This window comes from Cyprinus carpio, chromosome B1 (assembly GCF_018340385.1).
Source record: "Cyprinus carpio isolate SPL01 chromosome B1, ASM1834038v1, whole genome shotgun sequence".
Lineage (NCBI taxonomy): Eukaryota > Metazoa > Chordata > Actinopteri > Cypriniformes > Cyprinidae > Cyprinus > Cyprinus carpio.
The window spans coordinates 9,203,089-9,229,152 of record NC_056597.1 but is presented as its reverse complement, the minus strand read 5'-3'; the positions used below and the strand labels follow the sequence as shown (position 1 = coordinate 9,229,152).

Genomic DNA, 26,064 nt, shown 5'->3' with positions numbered 1-26,064 from the left:
CAATACATATTTTGAATGGTCAAGAGGAATTAATTTTTTTTTTTTTAACTCATGCTGACACTGCACATATTTGCATTGTATATAAGTCATATGTGTTTAAAATGCTTTGCAGATGGTAATGAGTTTAGGGTGGATCTGGCTTTTGATGCAACATATGCTTCATTGTGTAAATGCTGAGTTATTCTCTTGCTGGCTGTTGTAGTCATCCCTCCTATGTTTTCTTTGGCATTATAGTGCATATACTGTTATTCCGTTCTAAGAAAAGCAAATCAGACATGGAAGCTTTGTTTACAGCTGGAGCTATTTTCACCACACAGAACTCTGTTTAGAATACGCCACAGGAAAGGATGATGTCAGAGGACTATCGCTTACAATATCTCCAGATGGACGCAGCGCCACAGCTCTAGTCTCAAGAGAAATGACCTTACAATGTTGAACTGAAGAAACATCTGTGATATGGGGGAAGAAATATCATTCCATCTTCAAAGTTGCATGATGTAATGCAGGAGTTATATTTGCTGAACATGCAAACAATAGCATCACCAACACCTGTCAAATGAACACAAATGAGTGTTAAAGGAGTAGTCCACCCATAAAAACACCAACTGTTTTGAGCTGTTTTCACTTGTTTGATCTGGGCATATTTTGATTCAGTTTTTTTTTTTTTTTTTTTTTTTTGAGGAAGAAATTTTATGAATAGAGGACTTGTATTTAGCCTGGTTAGAAGTTAAAAACATCTTGATGGATTTGTGAACTTTTCTCTTCACAAGATGTCAAATGATTTCGTATGAATTAGTTGTGGATTATTGTGATGTTTTAATCAGCTGTTCGAACTCTTGTTTTATTTGATGTTTAATGTTTTTGTTTGAATTAGTTGTGTATTATTGATGTAATGCTACATTTCTCCAAATATTTTTCAGTGAAGAAACAAACTTATCTTAGGAAGCTTGAGGGTGAGTACATTTTCAGCAAATTTTTATTTGTTGGTGAACCATTCATTTTGGCATTGTAGCTTCATTCACATGTTTAGAGGTATTAATTATGTGAGTTAATATTTTGCCTTTTTATTATTATCGTATGAATTAGTTGTGGATTATTGTGATTTTTTTTTTATGTGTTTGGTCTTGTGGTTATTGAGAAGTTGATTTTGTGTTTGGTTATTTTTATGTCTGTGTTATTTTTTGATTTAGTTTGCTCAGTTAAGTTTAAGCTGTGTGTGTGTGTGTGTGTGTGTGTGTGAGAGAGAGAGAGAAAGTTAAAGGAGACATCTGAATACTCACCAGAGCTACCAAAGAGAAAGTTATGAGTGTAATTTTGCATGTTAATTAACTGATACAGATCTTCTTGAATTACTACATAAACAATATGCACCATCATAGCAGACAGCATAAGTGTCTCAAGATGCCTTTAAATTACACTGTAAAAAAAAAGTAGTAGCTATGGCAATAGCAACATTTTTTCTGGTATTTTGTGATGGCAAATAGGTGTATATTTTACAAGTTTATAATTTATTAAGTTATTTAATGTTAATATACAAATATTAAATTATAAATATCTGCTTTTTACTGTCAAAAATATTTTTTACTGTCAAAAATAATTTCCATTTTGAAAGATGAAATGCATCAAAAGTTTTTGCCATGTATTGTTTTTTTTTTTGTTGTTGTTGTTGTTTTTTTTACATAATTGAATATATTTTACCTTCTGGAAGCAAGATGTCATTGATTATTATTGATTTCATTTGACATATACATATAATTGGCAAATGGTCATATAATGGTACGATGCACCTTTAAATTATTTGGTAAATTATTTGCCAACGCCCTAAATGTGAAGTAAAATTACATACAATACAATTTTTAACCATTTAAAATGTTCACAGTTCACCAATTAACAGGTATTTACCAAAGCCTTTGTACTGTTTTTCTATTTAAAAAAAAATGCAAACTTTTTTTTTTTTACAGTGTAAGTGTAGTTGTAATATAATGCATTGTTAAATAAATTGACTGTTAACCAATTTCCTTGGATTACAACTCTGAATATTTGAACAATATACCAACAATTAGTTCACAAAACCAAACCCAGTGGGCTTTTTATCATAAATGACAAGGACGACCTTGGCAAATGCTTTTACACTAGCGTGGTCTTCAGTATGCAAGCCCTCCACCAAGTGACCATGGCAGCTGTTCCAGCCTCTTGAGCCTTGTGCAAAGCCCCACAATTGTCCTCTTATTCCTCTCTCCACCCTGGGGTATGGCAGACCACCCTCTTAGCAACCATGGGGATTGCTGATGGTGGGGAGAGGGGTTAACTCTAGCCAGGCCAGGGTGGGGAGCTTCATCTTACACGTCCCCCATTTACAAGTAACATATTGTCCATTTGAACAAATGCCAGTCACCAAAGTTGTTACCCTATCACAGAGGAAAATAGGAGGCATGTCAGCTGTCAAGGCCACTGTGCTCTCTCATCTCTTAACCCACATACCTCCAGAACATGTTTTATAGAAGTTTCTCTAGAAACACAAAACCTCAGAGAGAAGGTTTTTATGGTATATTTAAGGCCATCAAGAAAAAACAACCTTAAGAGATATTGTGGGTTCAACAGATGCTAAACAAAAATTAATTAAGGTTAGGCCTTATTTTTTAAATAAAAAAACAAAAGCAAAATCTGGGTTACAGTGTGGCGCTCGAAGTGAACGGGGCCCGTTAAAGTGAAAATACTCATTGTTTCGTTAGTATAACCAACTTTTCATTTAAATTTAGAAATTGTGTTATGTTTTTGTCTCATTAGTGTATGTGTTTCTACATACTTATGTTAAGTTTTTTATTTCGGTTTTAGTTTTTGTACATCAAATTAAAGTGAATTAAAATGAGAAAACTTTGTGTGAAAAAAAAAATCATATTACTATGTTTCATATTACAACTTTGCTGCCATGGTGACATAATCCCTAAAACTTTACAACTCAAATAATGAAAGTTTTTCCAGTTGAGTTATTGGAAGTGCATTTTAAAATAAGCTTTACATATCTGCTGTTAAATGCTACAAAATTTTGCTCCATTCACTTCTAATAGTTTATTTTTTAAGTGTTTATTTTTTGGCCCCATTCATTTATGCTTTACAGTAACCTTGATTTTTGCTTCTTTTAAGTCAAACCATTTTTTTTTTTTAATTAACATGCCACAAATACTGTCAATTGAGCTCATCAAGCACTGAACCTAGAATATTCCTTTAATGATGTTCCACAATTTTTCATACTACCTCAAGCATCAAATTAACATGTACTTCTCCAGGTGAGCTTATAGTCCGTGATGGTTCGCAGGATAAATAAAAAGCCCTTGGAGACAGTATTTAAATATTACCACTCCAGACATTATTTCTAGAAGAGCAGGAGCATGGTGTCAATGGAGGCGCCTGTTTGAAATGTGAGCTGCCTGATTCTCTGCCATCATGCTTAGCATTACTGAAAACACCAGTGCTGTGCCAAAGACCGCTGATGGCACCAAAGCACAAATGAATCGCATATGTAAGCAAGCGCAAAGCTTGGCTCCCCAAATAGAAATGAAAATACCACTGATTTAGAGAGTGTTTCTTCATTTTGTGCAATACTGACGTTTTTTAGCACTAACTCACATTTTCATGGCTCCATTGTGATGAGGGTGAATGAAGGCTCCGTGACAGAGGTGAGAGGCCCTCCTCCGACCTCTCCTCCCTCCTCAGCAGTGGCTGATACTGTTAAGACAAAAGGACTCAAATTGAAAGTGCACCTGACAGCATCCCAGTGGGAGACCAGATGAGCGTTGTAGTTTGCTTGCTCATTAGGAGGCGACTTTAGGACTTTAAACCTAGGTGTATGTCAGTAAGCATAAACATTTTAGACATTCATCAGTGTTTGAAAATACATTAGTGCCTGTCTAGTCCATTTCTATATAAAAAATACACTATGGAAATAAGCCTTCTTTAGGAATGTTATTTTAAGTTAGTCTCAGTACATTCAAACCACCGTGACCTGTTTACATAGAAGACAAATTTGGTGATATGAAAATGAATCCAGTGCAGTTGCTACTGTAAAAAATTGGCTGATAAGAAGCTATGCAAATACATAAAGTCGAAATAAGTAAGCTGCGGGTTATTTAGAACGACAGTTGCAAAGTACAAAAAAAAAAGGAAAAAAAAAGAAAGAAACAATAGGCTATAATAATGATGCTGATGAATTACAAGACAAAAAAAACATAAATATATTGTTAATATACGATTAATTTCGGACATATTAGAAGTGTTTTATAATTCTGCACACTACTTGAAACGCACTCTCAGCTCGCAGTGTTTTCCCAGATTCCACATTCACGTGCAGCTTACTCGCGCCTCGCACTCAGACATTCTGTCGCCAACCGCGTGACGTAATCTGAGCGAGCAGCACTGCTACTCTCGATGGTCTCCCTCCGCCAGCGCCGCCACAGGATAATATAGTTCCTCGATTACTCGCGCTCAGAAACACAATACACTGGGATATTAATAAAGAATAAATTATTTTACATTAATATATGCCAGCATAAGCTGATTGTTGATATTAGCAACCTAAAATTGGGTTTCATGAAGACCATCTTAAATAGCATTCATTGATTTAACTATGCATTTCGTTTGTAGAAAATATTATTGCTTTTCTATAATTGATTGTAAATTTTTCATTTTCTTCATGTTGTTACGGATTGACAAGCTACATGCAAAGCTACTTACAATGACAGATTTTGTTGCACTTTTTTTTTGTTGCAGAAAAATGTGGATTAACACTTTAGTAGGCCTAACTAAAGTTTTGATTCATATTCCTCTAGGAAAGTTTTTGTTGTTGTTGTTGTTGTTGTTTTACTTTTTATTAACATCAAGGCTGTCCTTTCTTTAGTATTTTTTTTTTTTATTTGGTTATTTTAGGTAAATAGCTATTTAAAAAATAAAAGTAATTAGCCTAAACGTTGCTTGTTTCATAGTTTTAAAATACCTTAAAATACTGGGTGGAAATGTTTCTAAAAAATTGCCATAAGCTTTGTTTTTAAAGCATGCAAATCCAAATGGCATTAATGTCATTCTATCCTGGGATGAACTTAATGCTGATTTTACCACTTGTCACACACTACCTGTATTGTATTCACCCTACTGTAGCTACTGTACAGTGATAAATCACATCCTTAGATGTTGTATGTTGAGCTGAAAAAACACAGCATTACTTGATACGCTCATTTTGCACCACATGGTTTCACCAGGACAGTGCCATGATGGGCCACAGACTGCCTGGCCTCCTCGGGCCCTAAAGAGTAGGCTACATTGTTACAATGTTACATAATTCATTCCACAGTACTTTGAAAACGTTGAATGCGTAAAAAAGTAGGACTTGTTAGGACTTGCGCACCGCCCCTCACTATATCCCGCGGCGTGATACGAGCTCAGTGCGGAGGGTGCGGCGGTCCGCGACTCACTGACGCCAGGCGAGAGCAGAGCGAGTCTGGTTCTATGAATGCAGTGAAGGATCGCGTCGAGGTGGCGCACAAGGTACAGTAAACTTTAGGTTTCTTTTAAACGCGTCAACAAACTGTGAAATTACAAACGGCACTTTTGTAAATGATTTTTTAGAGGAATGCGCAATTTATAACTTCTTAGCGAGTGTTTATCGCGCACTGAGAGCAGTAATGAAGCATCCAACTTGGTGGCTCTTCATAACAACTCGAGAGCGTAAATCACTCAGTGTTTGCTATGGTTCATGTGCTGTGTGTGCACATCAGCTCGTTGTTCTCATGAAGTCATGCTGTTTGTAGTGCATAGAAGTATAATTTTGTTTGACTGTCACAATGATGTCTGCAGTCAGTTTCAATAATATGATAAAATATTTAATTTTTGTGTTGTATTTGTTTATATGCTTAATAACTGTTTACCTTGATTATTATTAATTTCACACAAATTTGTTAAAATCTGTTTAGTCATTCCTTTATATATTATTCATTCCATTTAGCCTCATCTAGTGCCTTACCACCCACTTAGCTTTATTGTGCATATGGAGGGGATTTTTTTTGGTTGTTCAAAAATGGCAATAAATCATACACGTCACTTAAAGTGAACATTTGCCCCCGTACATGATGCATGCAGAGCCTGTGAGACCTGAGCCAGATTTCCTGACATCATTGAAGATGACATATCAGATTACTCAAAGGACAAGAATTTGTCCTTGTCCATGATTTGCTTGGATTGTTATATTCTCACACATTGTGTGTGTGTGTGTGTTTTGGGACAGATAGAGAAAAGGAGTGTGTGTGTGTGTGTGCGTGCGTGTGTGATTGTCTTATATCAGCATTTAACTTACTGTATTAGTTGTCTAGGTACCTTGATGGACTGAGATGAGCAGTGACCTCTCGTACATTGTATACAATTGAGTGTTGCATTTTAACAAGGACTATAGAATACCCTTCTTGATTTTAAGGCTGGCCTATAACTACATGTGTATAGTACACTGGAAAGCCATTGAAATAATCATTATTATACCAATACATTTTCAGTACATTAATACAAGAAATACAGTAAAACATGTAGCTAAACTGTAGTGTTTTGATGTTAGCTTTCATTGAATATTGTGATTTTGATTTTTTTTTTTTTGTCACAAAATTTTGGGATCAAACAGTAATCGGCAGAACCCCCGTGGCACCCAATTTTGAAACTCAAAGCTTACATGACTGAGGTTTGAACAGTGACCTAAAAATGGTCAAAATAAAATACATACAATTTTATGTATTTACTGCACGTTTCCAGATAGATTTTGTGTGTGCATGGGGTCACAGTTAATCATATATATATATATATATATATATATATATATATATATATATATATATATATATATATATATATATATATATATATATGTGTGTTTGTTAATTATTTTAATGAATTAAATAAAAAGTGAAAATAAAAGTAAATAAATTTTGCTTGTACAGATTTGCTGTTCATTATTATTTTAATTACTACTATTATTATTGTTGTTGCTAAATAAAAATATGAATCATAATAATAATCATCATCATCCTTCTGTCCACTATAGTTAAAAATGATCACAACTGTATATCATAATACAAGATATCTGGCATATTGTTCACAGACCTAAAAGGTTGTTTTCAATCATTATTTTATTGTTATCGTTGGTGGTGTTAATAATACTGTGAGATACAGACAGATATCTAATAAATAAATAAATACGTAAACAAACTAAAAATAATGAACCATCACAATATCATAATAGCTACAAGACATCTGACAGGTATTTTATTCACAGAGCAACATAGTGTTCCTGCTTTCTGATTGCTAAGTGTGAAGTGAATGCATCCATGGCATGCTCAGGTCTGTGTGTGGACTCATGTGTCTAAATATGAAATGCCTTTCCAGTGATTTGTTTTCAAGAAGTGTAACCTTCTTTTGTAATCCTAGTGGTTTCTTGGCTCATAGTATCAGCAAAGCTCCACAGTGACTCACAACATACTGAGAACAAACAATTAGCCATCAGTTTACAGAGCATTAGCTGTTGTGCAAGAACCTTTGGCCAGTTTGATTTAAAAGTGGCATCACAGGGAGTTTGAAGCGCACTTGCTCTTGTTCTGAGTGTCTGTCTCTCTCACTCTCACTTTCATTTTATCCATCCTTCTCCATTTGTCCAACCCCCAACCCTTTTTTTTTTTTTTTTTATTAGAGAACATCGCAATAGAGCTGGCGCTTAATGGAGGGCCCCAGATCCAGCCCTTGATAAATAATGTAAGTTCTTTATAATGCAGAGTCCCCTGGGAGGACCGAGAGAGCATCATTACTGCCTCCTAAATTGATTAACAGCACTGAACCAGCACAAAATGATACATGGAGATGATGCGGGGGGTCAAGGCTGTCAAAGTTGCATGATGGGAGCCACATTAGCTCTGCCCGCTGCACCAACCCTCAAGCTAATGCTAATATTTACATGCACTCAGGCCTGGAGAGCACTAGCTGAACGCGCAATGATTGCATTTTAATGGCTGCCCTGCATTGCAAATGTGGAACCGAAACTGCCGTTTTTTTTCATTTGCGCAATTTTTCAAGCAGCAAGTGCTCAATCACAGTTCACTGATAAGACCCCTTTACGCTCATCTTACGCTTATTTCATCTCCACCCAATTTTTGGATCCCGTGCACTACACAGTTGGCCCAAACAGTGAACTTGCCTTCAAGTATTGGTTGTTTTGACTGGGCTCCAGACAGCCCAAACTAACATTGTCTGAGTCAATACAATGGCATATTGACCTTTTATGTAAGTGTGTGGTCAGACCAGTAGTCAGATTTTATGAATCTCAATAATATGTATCAATTCCCATCACTCCGACAGTCTTTGTAAGCCTTTGCCTATGTTTGGACTGTGGAGTTCCTCTCTAAATGACGTGGAATTGAATTAAACAAGGCAGCTGCACAGCAACTCTGAGACCTGTCGGTGGTCATCAAAGCTTAGTTCTAAACAGACAGACCAAAAGATCTTACCAAACCCAAGGGCCTTGTGTGAGAACAGCATCTACAGATGTTCAGACAGCACCTGCTGTGGGAATACCCGATCCGTGTGCTGTTTGGGTTCAGGAAGGGCGCTTTCAACATGTATGACAGCTTCCCTAAGGGAACAGCTGCATGTGTATTTGAGTTTGAAGTGGCCTACAGCCTTTGACAATGAGAAGCCCCTGGCTGCCTGTGATAAGTAAAGATAACGAGGCTCTTGATGTGTCAGGGAGATACTTGTAACAGTCACACAAAGGTGTTGAAGAGTTTTAGTCATTAGAGAGAGTTTAGTATGTCATAATATGTTCCTTGTAATATTATGTCATCACTTTGATATCAAAATCTCAGATTTGCTTAGTGACTTAATTTAACTGAATTTTCTTTCAAGGTTTGTCATTTTTCTTTTACAATGTTAATATTATTATTGGTTTTAAACTGTTTACTATACTACTACACTTAACCTCTTTTTATTATTTATAAAACTGAGAAATTATTTGGAATTTCACATTTTAGATGAACTACAGAAAAAAAAAGCAAAATGAAAGAAAAAATATAAAGTTTTCAGTAATCCTGAGATTTTTTTTTTAATTGTCATTATATGAAGTTTATGAGAATATATAATCTGAGGATTTTTAGCATCAATTCAAACAGTCCATATTCATATTCTAAGAAGACAACATCAAAACAACAAAATATATATATTTTTTAAAGTTTATTTTACTGGCACAAACCTGCATGCTGCAATGGTTCAATAGGAATGTAGCATAAATTCTTGAAAATCAGTCCCGAAGTGTGTGAGATCAAACTTTATTAAGACTTTATTTTAAGGTGTCCTTGTTACACATTACATGTACTTACTATTTTATAACATTATACTACGGGGCCGTTGAATGCTTGATTGGCTGACGAATGAGCTGATTGGCTGACGAACGTTCTGAGGTGTGCAATTATTTTCATGGAAATGCACGGAGAACATAGTTCCAGGCAGCTCTCTTGACCACATTACAGTTCCATATCACTTTGCGTAGTTAACTGTAATAACGGAAATTAGCATACAGTACCTATACAGCACACAGGACTAACAAAAACAACAATATGACAGACGATTTTCCAAAAGAAAATACACACGACATTTCTCACTAGTGAGGTAATAACAGTGCTGTTGTAGACTTCACATCGTGGTCGCATCACCACCTCGGGTGTGCATTATTTTTCTAATAATTCAATGGCCCGTCATCAATTATGCATAATTACATGCAAGTAGCTCTAAACCAAACCCTAACCATATAGTAAGTACATGTAGTTAATTAATATTACTCAGTACTTAAATGTATAATTACACTGTAACAAGAACACCTTAAAATAAAGTGTAACTGATTTTTTATCTATTTATCTCTTCCAGGTCAAAATAGAGCAGAATGCATTATGAAGGATTATTATTATTATCATTATTATTATTATTATGAATTATTCTTTTGTATATAAACATTAAGCCTAAGCTGAAATCTAGCTAAATGAGCTGAAAGATCTGTATTACTGTATCACTTTTTATCTGAAAAAGGATTAAGCAATAGAAGAATCCATACACACTGATTCACTGACAGGTCTTCCATGGCTTGAAGTCTTTGCAAGCTCACCTGGTCCTTATTCAACAAGAACAGATGGAAAATTCCACACATATTTATCTTTAACCCATCTGTTATCTTCCTTAGCTTTTCTTAAGAAGAAAGAACTTGTCATGAATTCCTGCTTCCTGTCCACTTACATTTAAGGTTCTATTATGAAAGACTAAAAAAATAAGATCCCTTGAGTTAATCAAAGGGAACCCAAAGACCAACCATATATATATATATATATATTTATATATACATATATATATATATATATATATTTCATCTTGGAGGTTATTGTTGATGCGCTTCCTGCCCTTTGCTCATCTCCTCCCTGACAACAGCATAAGGTCCCAGGCTTTTAAATGAGTATTTGGCTGTGAGATGATGCTAAATATAGCAGCAACTTTTTAGCCTCCCTTTTGCTGTGGTCCATGATAACAGCTACTACTCTCTCCGTAGTTAATAAATAGCAACTATTTTCATTGAATGACTCCAACTCTGATGTGCAGAGTTCATGCTAGTTTATAAGCCAATGACATTTTTTGATTTTGTTTAGATTTTTGCAGTAAGTTTGTAAAAAATGTATTGAATTAAAATATTGTCAAATTTAAACTATAGAGGCATTTGTGTTGTGATACTTTGCCCTGATTGTATTTGTAACCTACATCAGACAAGCTTTCTAAAGTGAAACAGTAGCTGAGGGCAGTCACACTCACCGAGGACAACATTATTCTTAGCACTCAGCATAGTTCAAATAGCTGCTATCTGATGTCACCTTACTTATCTAGTGTTGATGGGCCAGAACAGAATCAGTAGAAAAAAACTTTCTTGCCTCTCAGACTCTGATAGACTGGAAAGTCCTTGGCGAAACAAAATAAGCTTATACTTTTCATTTGTGTGGAAAACAGAGGAAAAAGGAGCAAGAAAGAGCAAGAATAATGTTTTGCAGCTTAGAAGTGGTTCAGTTATCATGCTCGATGTGAAAGCACCCCACCCCGAGAAATGTATTTTAGGCCTGTTGCTTTATTCCAATGAGGATGCTATGCAGAACCATCTGGCAACTTCAAAAGAAGTGTGAACTCTTGCATTGTGCGCTCTTATTTCCCTCCCCTGAATGCTGGTTAGTGAATGGCTGCTTTGGGATCTCTCTGAATGGACACTTTTATCTTTATCCCAAATGCGTTTCCTTTCTGTTCTCAGGATGCGGAAAGGCTCCCGTTTTACACTTCTTTCTTTTTTTTTCTTGACTGAGTGATTGGTTAACTAGAACCTGTAATATGTTTCAAAGCCTACAGTGATCTGCTGAATGGCATCCTGTTGTAAGCTGCAGCATCTTCACGAATGAGGAAACTGATATGAGTCAGGACATTGTTCAGTGCTATACAGCATCACTCAGTAGTGTGTCACACCAGTATTATTTAGCAGTGCCGTATGAACACATCCCACTTCCCATATCCTGAAAGCCATTTTGAGAACTTACCGTAGAGCAAATGTAATTGGAAGCTTTGCGCTGTTACTCTGAAGGCAGCCATTCCGAGAAGCCGTAACAGAATGATGTCATCATCACAGTGACCTCAGGGAAAAAGATGTATTGCATCATTTGCTCTGGATTGGTGGCATTAAAGCATTTGTGCACGAGGATACCTCACTAAACTGATTTCAGAAAGGCTTCCAATGCAGCGTAACGAAATCATCTCGCCTACAGCAAAATATAAAGAACTTCAGTGACAACTAAGCCAATATTTAAAATAAAATATTTATTTTAATTACTAAAATACAAATTTATTGCTAGAAATGAAATCAAAAGGTTTAAAATGATTTAAAAACATATTTACCAACAAAATCACTACCAACTGCAACTTTCTGATAACATTTTTTTAATTTAACTATTGAACACACAGGAAAATGGGATATCATAGGCAGCAGAGGATAAATCTGTATTTCCTTTAAAATTGACTGGATAAAGGCCCCGATATACTTCAAACAAAGTTTGTTTTCGTTCTTCGTTTGGGGGCAAAATGTAGTTCAAAAAGCATAGGGGCGCTTCTGGAGGCGGAGTGTAGATTCATGTAAACATGTGTCGTGACGCTCACACGTACACACTAAACACAAAGATGCAATGATGGTGTATCTAGGTGTTAGACAGCTACCAATGGTCAGAATATTATAGACAAAAGAATAATGATTAGCAGCAGCTCAGAGTCATGTTTGCAATACAAAAGAACCATTCCATTCCTATAATCAGTCTTTAAGTGTGAATGGCTCATAGTCTGAAAACTTTAGCATGATGTGGAAAAAGTATTGGAGTCATCTCAATAACATAAACCTGTTTGTTACTTTATTTTATTATCAGGTGTGGATATAAGTCAGTGTCTGCTCAATACATACCAGTTTGTTCAGTGTGAGCACTGCACACTTGCGAATCATTTTGCTATAACCAACCATGTATAAACACAGTGTAAATAAGAGATTTATTGTGCAGTATCGATAGGCCTGGGCGATAAAACGGTATGTGTATTTATCGATGGTACATCTTCATCGATAACAATACAAAAATTTTGGTAAAGTGAACGATATAGGGGCATGCTATAAATGACAAGCAGACGGCCAATAAGTTGTGACATCAGGGACGCAGTGGAATGGAAATTAAAGGGATACTCCACCCCAAAATGAAAATTTTGTCATTAATCACTTACCTCCATGTCGTTCAAACCCGTAAAAGCTTTGTTCGTCTTCGGAACACAATTTAAGATATTTTGGATGAAAACAGGGAGGCTTGTGACTGTCCCATAGACTGCCAAGTAAAATACACTATCAAGGTCCAGAAAAGTATAAAAAGCATAATCAGAATATTTAATCTGCCATCAGTGTTTCAACCGTAACGTTATGAAGTGAGGACAGTACTTTTTGTATGCGAATCAAACAAAAACAATGACTTTATTAAACAATTTCTCTCCTCTGTGTCACTCCACATTAGCATACCGCCATTTTGGCGAATCTGAGCTGTATGCAGGCAGCGTACGCTCTTTTGTGTCAGCCGCAACACAGGATGCGCTGTTTTCTTTCGAATCAAAGCGTAAATATACGTAGAAAATGTATCCATGTCTCGCTGCTGAAACAGAAGAGCGTACGCTGCCTGCGTACAGCTCAGATTCACAAAAATGGCGCTTCGCTGATGTGGAGTCAAATTGACAAATGAGGAGACAAATTGTTTTATTCGTGTACAATAGGTATTGTTGTTGCTTCTTAATGTTACGGTTGAACCACTGATGGCAGATTAACTATTCTGACGATGCTTTTTATACTTTTCTGAACCTTGACAGTGTATTTTACTTGGCAGTCTATGGGACAGTCACAAGCTTCCCTGTTTTCATCCAAAATATCTTAAATTGTGTTCCGAAGATGAACAAATCTTTTACGGGTTTGGAACGTGTGATTAATGACAAAATTTTCATTTTGGGGTGGAGTATCCCTTTCAACCTCCCACAAATTCCTGAGACAAAAGTTGAACCTCTTTTAACTTTACATGGCTTTCTATATCTCTTGTGTGAGATGCGAGTGCAACAGTCATAGTTGTCCGTCTCGAAAATGTGCAGAATATTTCTGAATATTAGTTCTGTGTGAATGGCTTGGTTTCAGTTTTAACCTAACCAAGATTTTCTCCACATTGAGCTTCTATATTTCTCTAATATCTTGTGGGTTCAAACTGATAGGCTAACAAATACAATAAAATACAACAATGATATTTACACTATCATAAGCATCTCGTGCCACTGATAAGGCTCCCAGATGCACACCTAAAATTTGAATGCACCGTTTTTGCATTTAAATTTTAATTTGACTAATACTCATTTTTTATTCACAATCTCTTAAACACAAGCAGGCATAGCAGCACTCATGTTAACATGTTTGTGTGTTGTGAATTAAATGCAATCAGTGTGTTTCAGTAGGTATTATGTACTAATAGCATTATTAATGAACCAATTTTATTTCATATTTTTATTTTAAAATAGTTAAATAAATAAAATAAATATTAAAATAAAATATTTGCAATAGTTTTTGCTATGGTACCCTAATTTGTACAGAGAGCAGTGGAATTTTACTGGTATTGGTACCGACTACTGAAATTTTGGTACTTTTACAATAATACTCTGAAGCCAAAAAAAAAAAAAATCTGTGCCTATCATATGATTTTCAGTCTATATCTGACTTTCAGTAACTATAACAGTGACTTGTGTAGACTCCAAACCAGGCCAAAAATCTAGGCAAATGTCTTGTAGTGTATTCCAGCCTTTAGTGTCAGTGCTGGACTCTTTTAAACTGATCCCAAAGTATAAATGTCTGACTGAGTTGTCTGTCTCTTTACAGGTGCACTTGACAGTCTGACCTAGCTCTGTAACAGCACAGCTTTCAGTAATTACCCCTGTCCATGTGTCGCTGTGGTTGAGTTTTTGATTCTCTTGGAGAAGGCAGAGCAGAAGTTCCTTGTTCCTGTGTGGTTGAATCCTACGGAGTAACTGTGACAGCTTTGGCTGGGGCGCACGTGGCGCCACTATGAATGTCACCTCGCTCTTCTCCTTCACCAGCCCGGCAGTCAAGCGATTGCTGGGATGGAAGCAAGGTGACGAAGAGGAGAAGTGGGCAGAGAAGGCAGTGGATGCTCTGGTCAAGAAGCTGAAGAAGAAGAAGGGTGCTATGGAGGAGCTGGAGAGGGCACTCAGCTGTCCCGGTCAGCCAAGCAACTGTGTCACTATCCCCCGCTCGCTGGACGGAAGGCTCCAGGTGTCACACCGGAAAGGGCTGCCTCACGTCATCTACTGCCGCGTATGGCGCTGGCCCGACCTGCAATCACACCATGAGCTCAAGGCCCTGGAGTGTTGCGAATTCCCTTTTGGATCTAAGCAGAAAGATGTGTGCATCAATCCCTACCACTACAAGAGGGTGGACAGTCCAGGTCAGTGTCTAAATATATCTGAGCCGGTTGTTCATGAGCACTACATAATAGAAGCTGATTGATTCAGTGACCCTTTCTTTAGGCTACATCATTATGACAACAGATAGTGGCAAGTCTTTTATAATTAAGTCACTGAATCATTCCCATTATTAATATTTTAAAAACAGTTTACTGACACAAGTCTTGAGGCCCATTCACACCAAAGGAGATAATTATATGACTATATGTTTTAATAATCATTCAAATTCTATGAGAATATGGAAGTCCACACCAGACCTATAGCTATAATAGCACATAGCACCAGTACCTTTGGAGCTGATGAATGACAAATACAATGACAGCCTATCAGCATCCACTCGACTTCGCTTTCTCATAGTAAAGGGAATATTATTGTCTGTTGCTGTGGGCAATATATTTATAGTTATTGTTCTTGGTTTGAACTTTGCTTTATTATTCTTATAATTAACATTTGTATTTCCACAGAATCTACTTTGAGACTCTAGAAAGAGTGTTTAAGCATCATAAGCTCTTTTCCCACAAATGACAAAAGCAGATCTATAATTTCTATTAATCTCTTCCATTTTATGAAAATGCAGACTCTTTCTAAGAAGGATTGTATTGGTTCAGTAGATCAAACTGATGAATTGCTGCTTCACAATCATCACTCAAATGATGTCGGCTTGTGCTCATAAGCAGTCATGTGCTTCAAAAGGGCAAGACTCCTGTGAACAGAAATTATGATGCATGGAAAGAAACAAAAATGATTTTTCTCTTTATAGATTTGTTCAAAAACACATATTCATTCACAATCTATACACAGGGTCCCCACTGTCATAGAAAACCTGGAAATATCAAAGATTTTTTAAATGTCATGGTCTGTAAATGTCACTGAAATTATTAAAATGTTAAAGTCATATATTTCATCCACTATAATTTGTTCCTTGTGATTTAAATAGCTATGAAATATGAAAATAATTTTTCAGAAGTCATAAACAGTTGAAAAAAGTCATGGTTATTCATTGGCTAAAAGGATCCTGTAAATATCACTAAACTGGACGTTGTTTTGTTTTTAAAGCAATGAGATTCTGTTAATTTGAATGTTTTGTTTAAAAAAGTAATATGATATCATCTCGTATGTAAATGGTGTGCAGTTTTTATTTATTAATTTCTCTTCCTCTGTCAGTGGATCCCATATGGATTATATAGCCCATATGTATCTTTTTTCATGCATGTTCCTGAGTTTTCCCTTCCCATGGTTCCTGCAGATGGTCTCTTTCTTTTTCTGTCCTTCCCCTTCCATATCTCTCTCTGGCCTCTGCCAGGTGCTTTTCTCATTTGTTTGATCCTGATATCGCTTGAGAGAAAACTGTGGAGTCTAAAACCTTCTGTGCTCTTTGTGTTTTTGTGTGTCTTAATGGGAAACAAGAACATTTTCTTTACCTCTGCTTGTGGTAAAAGAAAGGACTTGAAATGCACAGCCCCCTTTTTGTTGGCTAAGCAGAAGATGAGGGTCAGCTGACAACACAGAAACAGCTGTCCACAGTATGTGTGTGTGTGTGTGTGTGTGCACATTATGAGAGCAGAAGCAGGAAATTCCAGGCGGGGGCAGAATGAGGGCTTTGTTCAGGGACTGTGTACACTTTTGTGTGTATGTGTGTGTGGAGGCTGAAACATGTGGCTGTATAGAGGAAGAGTTTTACAGGAACTCCTGTCACCCACACAGACAATAGCAGGAAAGACTGGTTGCCCGCCTTGCACACGCTTGTGTAGTGCAGGCCTGTGGATGTCTGGACACCTGTAAACCCATAACCACCCCCCACCCCCCCCCCGCCCTCCAGAACGGCAGTACGCACTCTAAAACGATTAACTTGTATAAATAAAAAGTTATGTGGGCAACACAGGCGGAAACACCAGTTACCACATTTTATTGCTCTACTATTTTTGGAGAGTAGGCGTGCGTGACAACTGTGAATATGTCTCTTGGATAAGATAGGGAAATATTTACATATTTTATAAAAATACTGCAAATAGTGGATGAAAAAACAATACTGAAGATATAAGAAAATCATGAATAATTAAAGGGTTAGTATACCCAAAACATGAATATTTTGTAATCATTTACTCAACCTCATGTTCTTCTGAATCTTTATGAATTTTTTTCTTCTGTGAAACATAGAAGATATTTAAAGAAAAATATCTCACTGTTTTCTGGCCATACAGTGATGGATCTTTCAACAGTTGAAACATTCTTCAAAATATCTTTTTTTAAAGTCATATAGGTTTGTAACAACATGAGGGGGAGTGAATGATGATGGAAGAGTCACATTTGGGTAAACCAAATATAACCATCGAGAACCAAATATATTTTTGGTTCTCGATGTGCAATTTTATTTTATTTATTTTTGTGTTTTATTTATTTATTTATTTTTATTATTATTATTTTAATTTTTTTTGCCAGGATTCTCCAAATCACTATGGCGAGTGTACAATAATGATTGCTGTTAGAAGTTATCAGGTTTGTTTTGGCAGGACATTTCAGGATTTCATTAGTTCTTGTGCGTCTAAATCAAAGTCTATATAAAAACTAGACGTTTTCCCTGAACGCGGAAGTCATGCCTGACTCTTAACTGGAAGGATGCTTTGCATTTCCGGTCTCCAGTGTTTCTAGTCAAATTATTGTATATTTCGAGCTGATAATCCAATGTTAAACCTATTAAAATGTTTTAAAAATGCAAATGGCTCCATAACGCCATCACTTTACATTGTTGCAATGTCCGTCATTTGTCAGTGCCTCTCTCCTCAAAGTATAACGAGTGTGTAGATGAAACAAAGCTGCCGACGTTAGCTACAATAAAAACAGATGGGCACTATTTAAATGGGTTCCTGTGGAGACCGAAATAGAAGAGCATCCAATCGGATGTTAGAATTCGTAATAGCGTTGCTCAACCTTTTCGCATACCAAAGCAACGAATTAAAGGCCAAAATGTCACTTGAGGCTGTATCTCTGCCATGCTTCAGCACATTGACACCAAATTTTGTTTGTGCCATTGCCAACTCACACAGAACACACCAAAAGGATTTGATTACAGCGCCACCTATTGGTCAAAAGTGATAAGTCATTTAATCATATTACTGGAGGTTTTATTTATGATTTTTCAACCATTTCAATTACAATCATTCTAAAATTGCTTTTATTACTCATTGTTAGATTTGGTCTGATGCTCCATGCCATGCTTAGCTCCTCAATTGCTTCTGGAGTGCTTGGCCCCGTAATTGCTGCTTGCAGCTATATTTCTGAATGTTTTGGATATTTCTCCTCTCTTCCTTCAGTGCTGCCACCTGTGCTGGTGCCACGAAACAGCGAGTTCAATGCGAAACTCTCTATGCTGCCACGCTTCCGTAACCCACTCCACCAGACGGAACCCTCTATGCCTCAGAACGCCACCTTCCCTGACTCCTTTCAACAGCAGCCAGCGAACGCCCTTCCCTTCACCCCAAACTCCCCGACCAACAGCTACCCCAGCTCGCCCAACAGCGGCACGGGCAGTACAGCCACCTTCCCCCATTCACCATCCAGCTCGGACCCAGGCAGCCCTTTTCAGATGCCAGGTGAACTGCGCTTATCCTATTCTTTTCATTGTCTTTAAAGTAACAATCAAAATTAGTACGATTTTTAGTGGGTTTTTTTTTTTACAGAAGTGTCTTATTCACACACCAAAGCTGCATTTATTTGATCAAATATTCAATCAAATCGATAATATTTAATCAAATATTTATATTTTTTGTCTGTTTTTTTGGTTGTTGCTTTCAAAGAAACCCCTCCACCAGCTTATATGCCTCCAGAGGAGCCAATGACACAGGACTGTCCCCAGCCAATGGACACTAACCTGCTAGGTCAGAACCTGCCACTGGAGCTCAACAACCAACCAGGTAAACTCAATTTAAATGATAAAAACCACACCAAAATGAGACACCACACTAAGCTTCAGCCTTCATGCCTTACAGCATGACATGGGCTGCTTAAAGCTATCAGCAGCTGCCTGCCCACACTGCAGGTGCAGGAAGTCCAATCACAAACATACTCTCACACACACAAATTTGCAGACAGTCTGACTTTTTGTTCTTTAAATCTGGATAATCTTGCAGCAACGTATGTAATAAAATTGCATACGTTAAGTTACAGTTATACAATATCAGAAAATAATGTTGTTCTTTGAATATTGGTAAACAGTAACATTAATAATGAATTAATTTGCTGTATTTTGTTCCACATCCTGCTCACTGTTATCCTCCTAACAATGTTCAGATTGAAGGCTATGAAAATAAATTAAGTGGACATACATATGCAGGCTGTGCCATGTGCAAAAAAGATTTGAAATGTAAATATTACAAAACTGTGCACAATTTTGACATGTAAATGTAAGATAGTTTTTACATGTTTATCCAATTAAATTCGTTATGATAACTTTACAGTTACTGCTTTCATAGAAATACCATTAATTGACTAATTTGAAGATCCAGCAACAATATTTAGTCAGAATTATTGTGCTTTAGTTCTCTGTTGTGTTCTGTGCTTCCACTCAGTGAAGTCTATAAAGTTTAACCAAGGCTTTCTTGCTGTCAGGACAATAAAACCATAAAATGTAATGCAGTGTGCTGTGGGAAAACATGTCTGAAATGCATTAAACAGCAAAGACACCTGTCAATTGAAGCCAGTAAACTAAGTGAGTACACAAGTTTGCTTAAAGAATATATAAAAGCATTCTCATGTTTAGGACAACTAGGGTCATGCACCCTCTGCTATTTTTTTAGTGTGTTTTGTCTATAGACTGCATTTTGTCCATGACTGATGGAAGTTAAAGTGCACAGCGCAGTGCCCAGACTAGATAATGAAATTTGTTGTTAATTATTTGTATTATCCATTCGTTATTGCAGCACTGTTGGGCTGTGACTTCGTATTGGTTATGGCTCATTATTTACAGTTAGTCAATGATAGCAAAAGCTTGAATGAACACTGCATACTTTACTGCCCTGAATGCTGTAAACACTTTCCCATTTTTATTTTTTATGCATCCTGTGTTTGGAAAAAATTGTTTGAAAAAAGTTGAAACACAATGTTTAAAACACACAAATTTGTGTGCATGGCATGAAAACAGCCCTGTATTTCAGAATCAATGATTCCAATTATGAAGCACATTAAATATACAGCTTGTGTGTAGTGATGCACAGGAGGCGAGTTGTTGAAATATTTGTGGAAGTTGTGGTACTGTCAAAATTTTGGGATGCACACTCAAGCTGCATCCTGTGGAGCACTCAATTCTGTTGTGATAGGCTAATGGGAAAAGAGTAGACAAAACACACCTATGGCCCAGTGTCACAGACCAGAGGAAGCTGGGTAGAAACATGCCATAGATAAACACATTGCCCTCTCTTTGGGATTCGCACATTTGGCACAGATGAGCTGTGGGTATCAGAAAGAGGACATATTAATGACTGGTGTTTTATGGGACCCACACGTTTGCTTGCACTGGGGTGCGATTTGATACGGACAGCTATCCCACTTGTATTATGCTGATTTGGTTGTATTTTGTTGGCCCTTGAATAGTGCAGGGTAATAACCAATCACTGCAGCCTGTTCCTTAAGTGTTACCATTAATAGCCTAGCAACAGTGACCTCATATAAATACCCTAGTAAAATCGATATGCCCTCTGCTGTAAGAGATGAGATGCAAGTCTAAATCTGTTAATCATATTGCTTAATCCCATTCAAAGACACAATCCAGCACTAAAGGTGCATTAATATATACCAAAATAGCAAAATAAAATGTTTTGGTGGTTGTGTCAATACAGTCAAAAACAAATAAAAATAATAATATGCTTTATGTTAACCTGTGAAATTGCTAACTTGTTTTAAAAGGTCATATAAATATTTATTAAATATAAATATAAATAACTATAAATATTAATATTAAAAATGCACGCTGCTGTTCTTTTTTTATAGTTTTATCCAGCAAGGATGCATTAAATTGTTTAAATGTGATTTATGAATTTATAAGGATTTATAATGTTAATGTTTTCTATTTCAAATAAATACTGCTCTTTTGAACTTAAAGAGAGAGAGAGAAAAAAAAAACTGTTTTCCACAATAATATTAAGCAGCACGCTGTTTTCCGTATTGATACTAATAAATGTTTATTGAGCATCAAATCAGCAAATTTCTTAAGATCAAGTGATACTGAAGACTGGAGTAATGGCTGTTAAAAATTCAGCTTTGAATCACAGGAATACATTACATTTTAAAATATATTTAAATAGAAAATTTAAAATGAAATTACTGTTTTCATTGCATTTTTGACCAAATAAATGCAGCCTTGGTGATCTTAAAGTGATAGTTCACCCAAAAATGAAAATTCTATCATTAGTTACTCACCCTCATGTTATTCCACACCTGTAAGACCTTTTTTTATCTTCGGAACACAAAGTAAGATATTTTTAATAAAATCTGAGAGCTTTCTGAACCTGACATAATTTTCATTTTTGGGTGAACTATCCCTTTAAGAGTAACTTATATTTGAATTTCCACACCATTCTACTTTGCTTTAAAGGGATTGTTCACCCAAAAATGAAAATTTGATGTTTATTTGTTTACCCCCAGGTCATCCAAGATGTAGGGGACTTTGTTTCTTCAGTAGAACACAAACCAAGATTTTTAACTCAAACTGTTGCAGTCTATCACTCTTATAATGTAAGTGGACGGGAATCATACAACAAAACAAACAAAAAAAAGCATAGACAAACAAAACCAAATTAAACCCTGCGGCTTGTGACGTTACATTGATGTGTAAAGACACAAAACGATCAGTCTGTGCACGAAACTGAACAGTATTTATATAATTTTTTACCTCTGATTCACGCAATGTCCGAACTGTTAGAACTCTCCTGAGCACATCCACCTATGCGTTTATGGCGGCTTGTAGACTTATAAGTACATTACCACTACCTATCTCTCAAATGGACCATTGACACTCTATCTACAATCTCAATTAGGACTGTCAATGATCCATTTGAGAGATAGCAGGCGGTAATGTACATATAAGCCTGCGATCCGCCATAAAGCAAGAAGAAGAAGACGCCTCAAGCACCTGCTGCTGAGAATGTGCTCAGGAGAGTTCTAACAGTTTTGACATTGCGTGAATCAGAGGTAAAAAACTATATAAATACTGTTCAGTTTCTTGCACAGATCGATCGTTTTGTGTCTTTACACATCAATGTATCATCACGAGCCGCAGGGTTTAATTTGGTTTTGTTTGTGTATGTTTTTGCCGTTATTCCCATCCACTTACATTATAAGAGTGATAGACTGCAACGGTTTGAGTTAAAAATCTCAGTTTGTGTTCTACTGAAGAAACAAAGTCACCTACATCTTGGATGCCCTGGGGGTAAGCAGATAAACATCAAATTTACATTTTTGGGTGAACTATCCCTTTAATACAGTATGTGTATGTGTGCTTGCGCTCAATGAGTTCATAACCATCTGTGCAGATGTTCAGCCTGTGGCATATGCAGAACCCATACACTGGTGCTCCATTGTGTACTATGAGCTGAATAATCGTGTGGGAGAGGCTTTCCAGGCCTCCTCAACCAGCGTACTGGTGGACGGCTTTACCGACCCCTCCAACAACCGTAACCGTTTCTGCCTTGGTCTGCTGTCGAATGTCAACCGCAACTCGACCATTGAGAACACTCGACGCCACATCGGAAAAGGTTTGACTGAAATGATCACTATATAAAACAACTGTTCAACACTATCTGCCTATTGTGTGTTGAATTGCACTATTATATAGTACTAAAATATGACAATAAGCTGATATATAGGAACATGATACTGAAATGCTGTTAATATGCTAAATAAACTCGTAATCACCTTTTCATATATTTTGCAGGAGTTCATTTGTACTATGTGGGAGGAGAGGTATACGCTGAATGTTTGAGCGACAGCAGTATCTTTGTTCAAAGCCGCAACTGCAACTATCACCATGGTTTCCACCCCACCACCGTATGCAAGATCCCCAGTCGCTGCAGCCTAAAGATCTTCAACAACCAGGAGTTTGCCGAGCTCTTGGCACAGTCCGTCAATCACGGTTTTGAAGCCGTCTATGAACTCACCAAGATGTGCACCATCCGCATGAGCTTTGTAAAGGTAAACTAGATTATAAACGAATAATTCAAATGATCACTCACCCAAAAACGTACTACTCATGTGGTTCCAAACCTGTATGTAAAATACAAAAGAAGATATTTTGAAGAATGCTTTTATCAAACACCAAATAATAGATTTTTTATGTTTTTGAAATAAGTCTCATATGCTCACCAAGGCTGCAGCATTTGATCAAAAATCCAGTAAAAAATAAGAATATTATTACAATTTTAGGGAACTGTTTTATTTTTATACTTTTTAAAATGTCATTTATTCCTTTGATGACAATGCTGAATGTTTAGCAGACATTACTAAAGTTTTCCATGTCACATGATCCTTCAGAAATATGCTTTGGACGACACTTTTATTGTATGAAAAAAAAAAAGTAAGAATCAGATGCTGAAAGAAGTGCATACAGGTTCAGAACCGTATGTGGATGAATTAATATCAGAATTCAATGAGAATTCCCGTTTTTGAGTTAATCTTCTCTTTATGTAGCACACAGTTTCAGGAGAAATACAGCTGATGTCTTTGTACTTGTGTTCCAGGGTTGGGGTGCAGAGTATCATCGACAGGATGTGACAAGCACCCCATGCTGGATTGAGATTCATCTTCACGGGCCCTTGCAGTGGCTGGATAAAGTCCTAACCCAGATGGGCTCTCCTCACAACCCCATTTCCTCCGTGTCCTAGACAGAGCTGGCCAAAAGGCAACTGCAGATGTCTGGGTTCCCATGCAGAAGCTGATTGGTTGAAGGGAGGGTTGGGAGGCGGGAGGAGGGTGGGGTTTGTATTCTACTTGAAGGCAGTTTGTTTGGGGGCCTAATTTTGGCTGAAGAGTACTCAGTTCTCAGCCCGTGAGAATCTGGAAGATACTTGACAACTTTGTGTGACCAAGCATGTTAAATGATGAGGCCATCATACTTGTGGCAAGTATCCTCCTTTGGTCTTGTTTGTAAAAGAAGTTGGGTTTTTAAGCCAATTTGTTTTTCTTTCATTTTCTTTTGCATTTTTTCTTCTCTTTTTTGCAGTTTACGAATCAGTATTCCATTGGCGAAAAAAGATCTGCATCTTAGCTTAGAGACTAGTACAGTGTTGTACAGAGTAGTGTAGCGTGAACATGTCTGATAGACAAAAAAGTAAGAAAATATAATGCTTTAAATGACCTGAATGGCATGAAGCTGTGAGAAGGATAATGAGGTTATTAATGCAAAAAATTTCACAGCCGGCAAGAAGAAAAAATGTAGCAAAAATGGACAAAAATGTCTGTTGTAGAATGAAAAATACATATATTTGAACACAAAACTTTTGAATAGGGTAAACGTATGGGGAGTTAGGGCATGTTAGTAGTGGGTAGGGACGTATGTCGCGCTACTTTTATTGCAGTTGTGTTCGACTGATTTATAAAATGGGTGTGTAAATGTACTTATTAGTAGGGAAAATGCTGTGCAGTCTGTTTTTTTTGTTTGTTTGTTTGTTTGTTTTTTGCAAGTGTGGTTTGATCCCCAGGATTGTAAGTCTATGAAAGCAGAGGTAGGCATTGTTTACTTTGTCCATATATTGTGCACTGCACCACTGTGCTGCACGGAAGAACGTCCTCTTTTCTCTGTTTTTTTTTTTTTTGCCATGAATAATCTGTTTTCATAAAATACCTTTAAAAAATCAAGAGAAAAAATGTACATGATGCCTGTGCATTTTCAGCATTTTTAGAGTAAAATAATTACTTTTTTTATTGACTAAGTTCTAAATGGCACTAGTTATATTGTTTTGTAAAAAGTAGTTCATTTTTTGATTAACTTGCTCTCAGTTTTTTTATTCGTAGTGAAATCCCATCCACTGTTAAAATGTAAACTTTTTTTGTATTTTTTTGAAGAAAATATATAATGCTGTTCCTTCATATCTGCACTTTCATAAGCGGCTTCTTGTCTCTGTCTCTTTTTTTGTGCTGTTCTTGCTTACTTGTACTATCAGAAAGCAGTTTTATTCCATGAATATCAAGTCTCTACTGGAAGATTCAATAAAATTGTTTCATTACCACTGTCTTTTAGTCTCTTTATGTTTAGAAAGTTTTAAGGCAAACTAATCACTTTTATAAATGCAATCTGTTATTATTTAATGTTAATAATATTATTTAATTGGATGTACAGTGACATTAAAACAAATTTAAGGCATTACATAATCTGTAACTTAATGTTGAAATAGTATAGAAATATACTGTATAGTAGCCAGCTGTAAGCCTATGATTATGACTGCTGATTGTTAAGGTGCTAATTTACAGTTCAAATGAGAAGATTAAATTTAAGGTTTTATTGGAACAAGACAACAACAACACGCTAGTTTCATTCATCTGATCTCTGTCTTGTCTTCTGTTCACTGTATTTTAAATGAAGTACTGTAGTATGTGGCAGGACGGTGCCAGTAGAAGGATCAAAAGAAAAGAAAACAGCGCCCTCTAGTGTCAAATCTGAGATTTGTATTGAAAGGTTACAGACTTTGTGCTGCACATGTTGTGTAAGTTCAGTAGAGCAAAGTCTCATTTTCCAGGTACCAAAGGTAAGTTGGGAACTATGTAAGATTATGTATACATTATTTGTGTACTATATGTATTCCCAAAACACAAATAGTTCATAATCAAACTACTTTAACTGTGTCCTAAATTTATAGTTTTATTTAGCATAACAGGAGGTGCATGCAGATTCTAAATAATTATAAATATTACAACATTATAAATAACAACGAATCTGAATGACCTACTTTTACAGAA

General features: G+C 36.4%; 1 protein-coding gene across 2 annotated transcripts; it reads left to right on the top strand.

The window, feature by feature from the left end:
• Positions 1 to 5,387: 5,387 nt before the first annotated feature.
• smad1 (SMAD family member 1) lies at positions 5,388 to 25,334 on the top strand. 2 transcript variants are annotated; one of them, XM_042716502.1, is made up of 8 exons: positions 5,480 to 5,538; positions 7,718 to 7,779; positions 14,519 to 15,104; positions 18,435 to 18,713; positions 18,918 to 19,034; positions 22,647 to 22,868; positions 23,048 to 23,304; positions 23,850 to 25,334. In XM_042716502.1, the coding sequence occupies exons 3-8, from the start codon at positions 14,705 to 14,707 to the stop codon at positions 23,991 to 23,993; spliced, it is 1,419 nt and encodes a 472-aa protein (XP_042572436.1). In that variant the 5' UTR covers positions 5,480 to 5,538; positions 7,718 to 7,779; positions 14,519 to 14,704; the 3' UTR covers positions 23,994 to 25,334. The 2 variants fall into 2 exon arrangements, with proteins under 2 accessions (XP_042572435.1, XP_042572436.1); XM_042716501.1 differs by lacking the exon at positions 7,718 to 7,779 and having other exon boundaries at positions 5,388 to 5,538.
• The last annotated feature ends 730 nt before the right edge of the window (positions 25,335 to 26,064 follow it).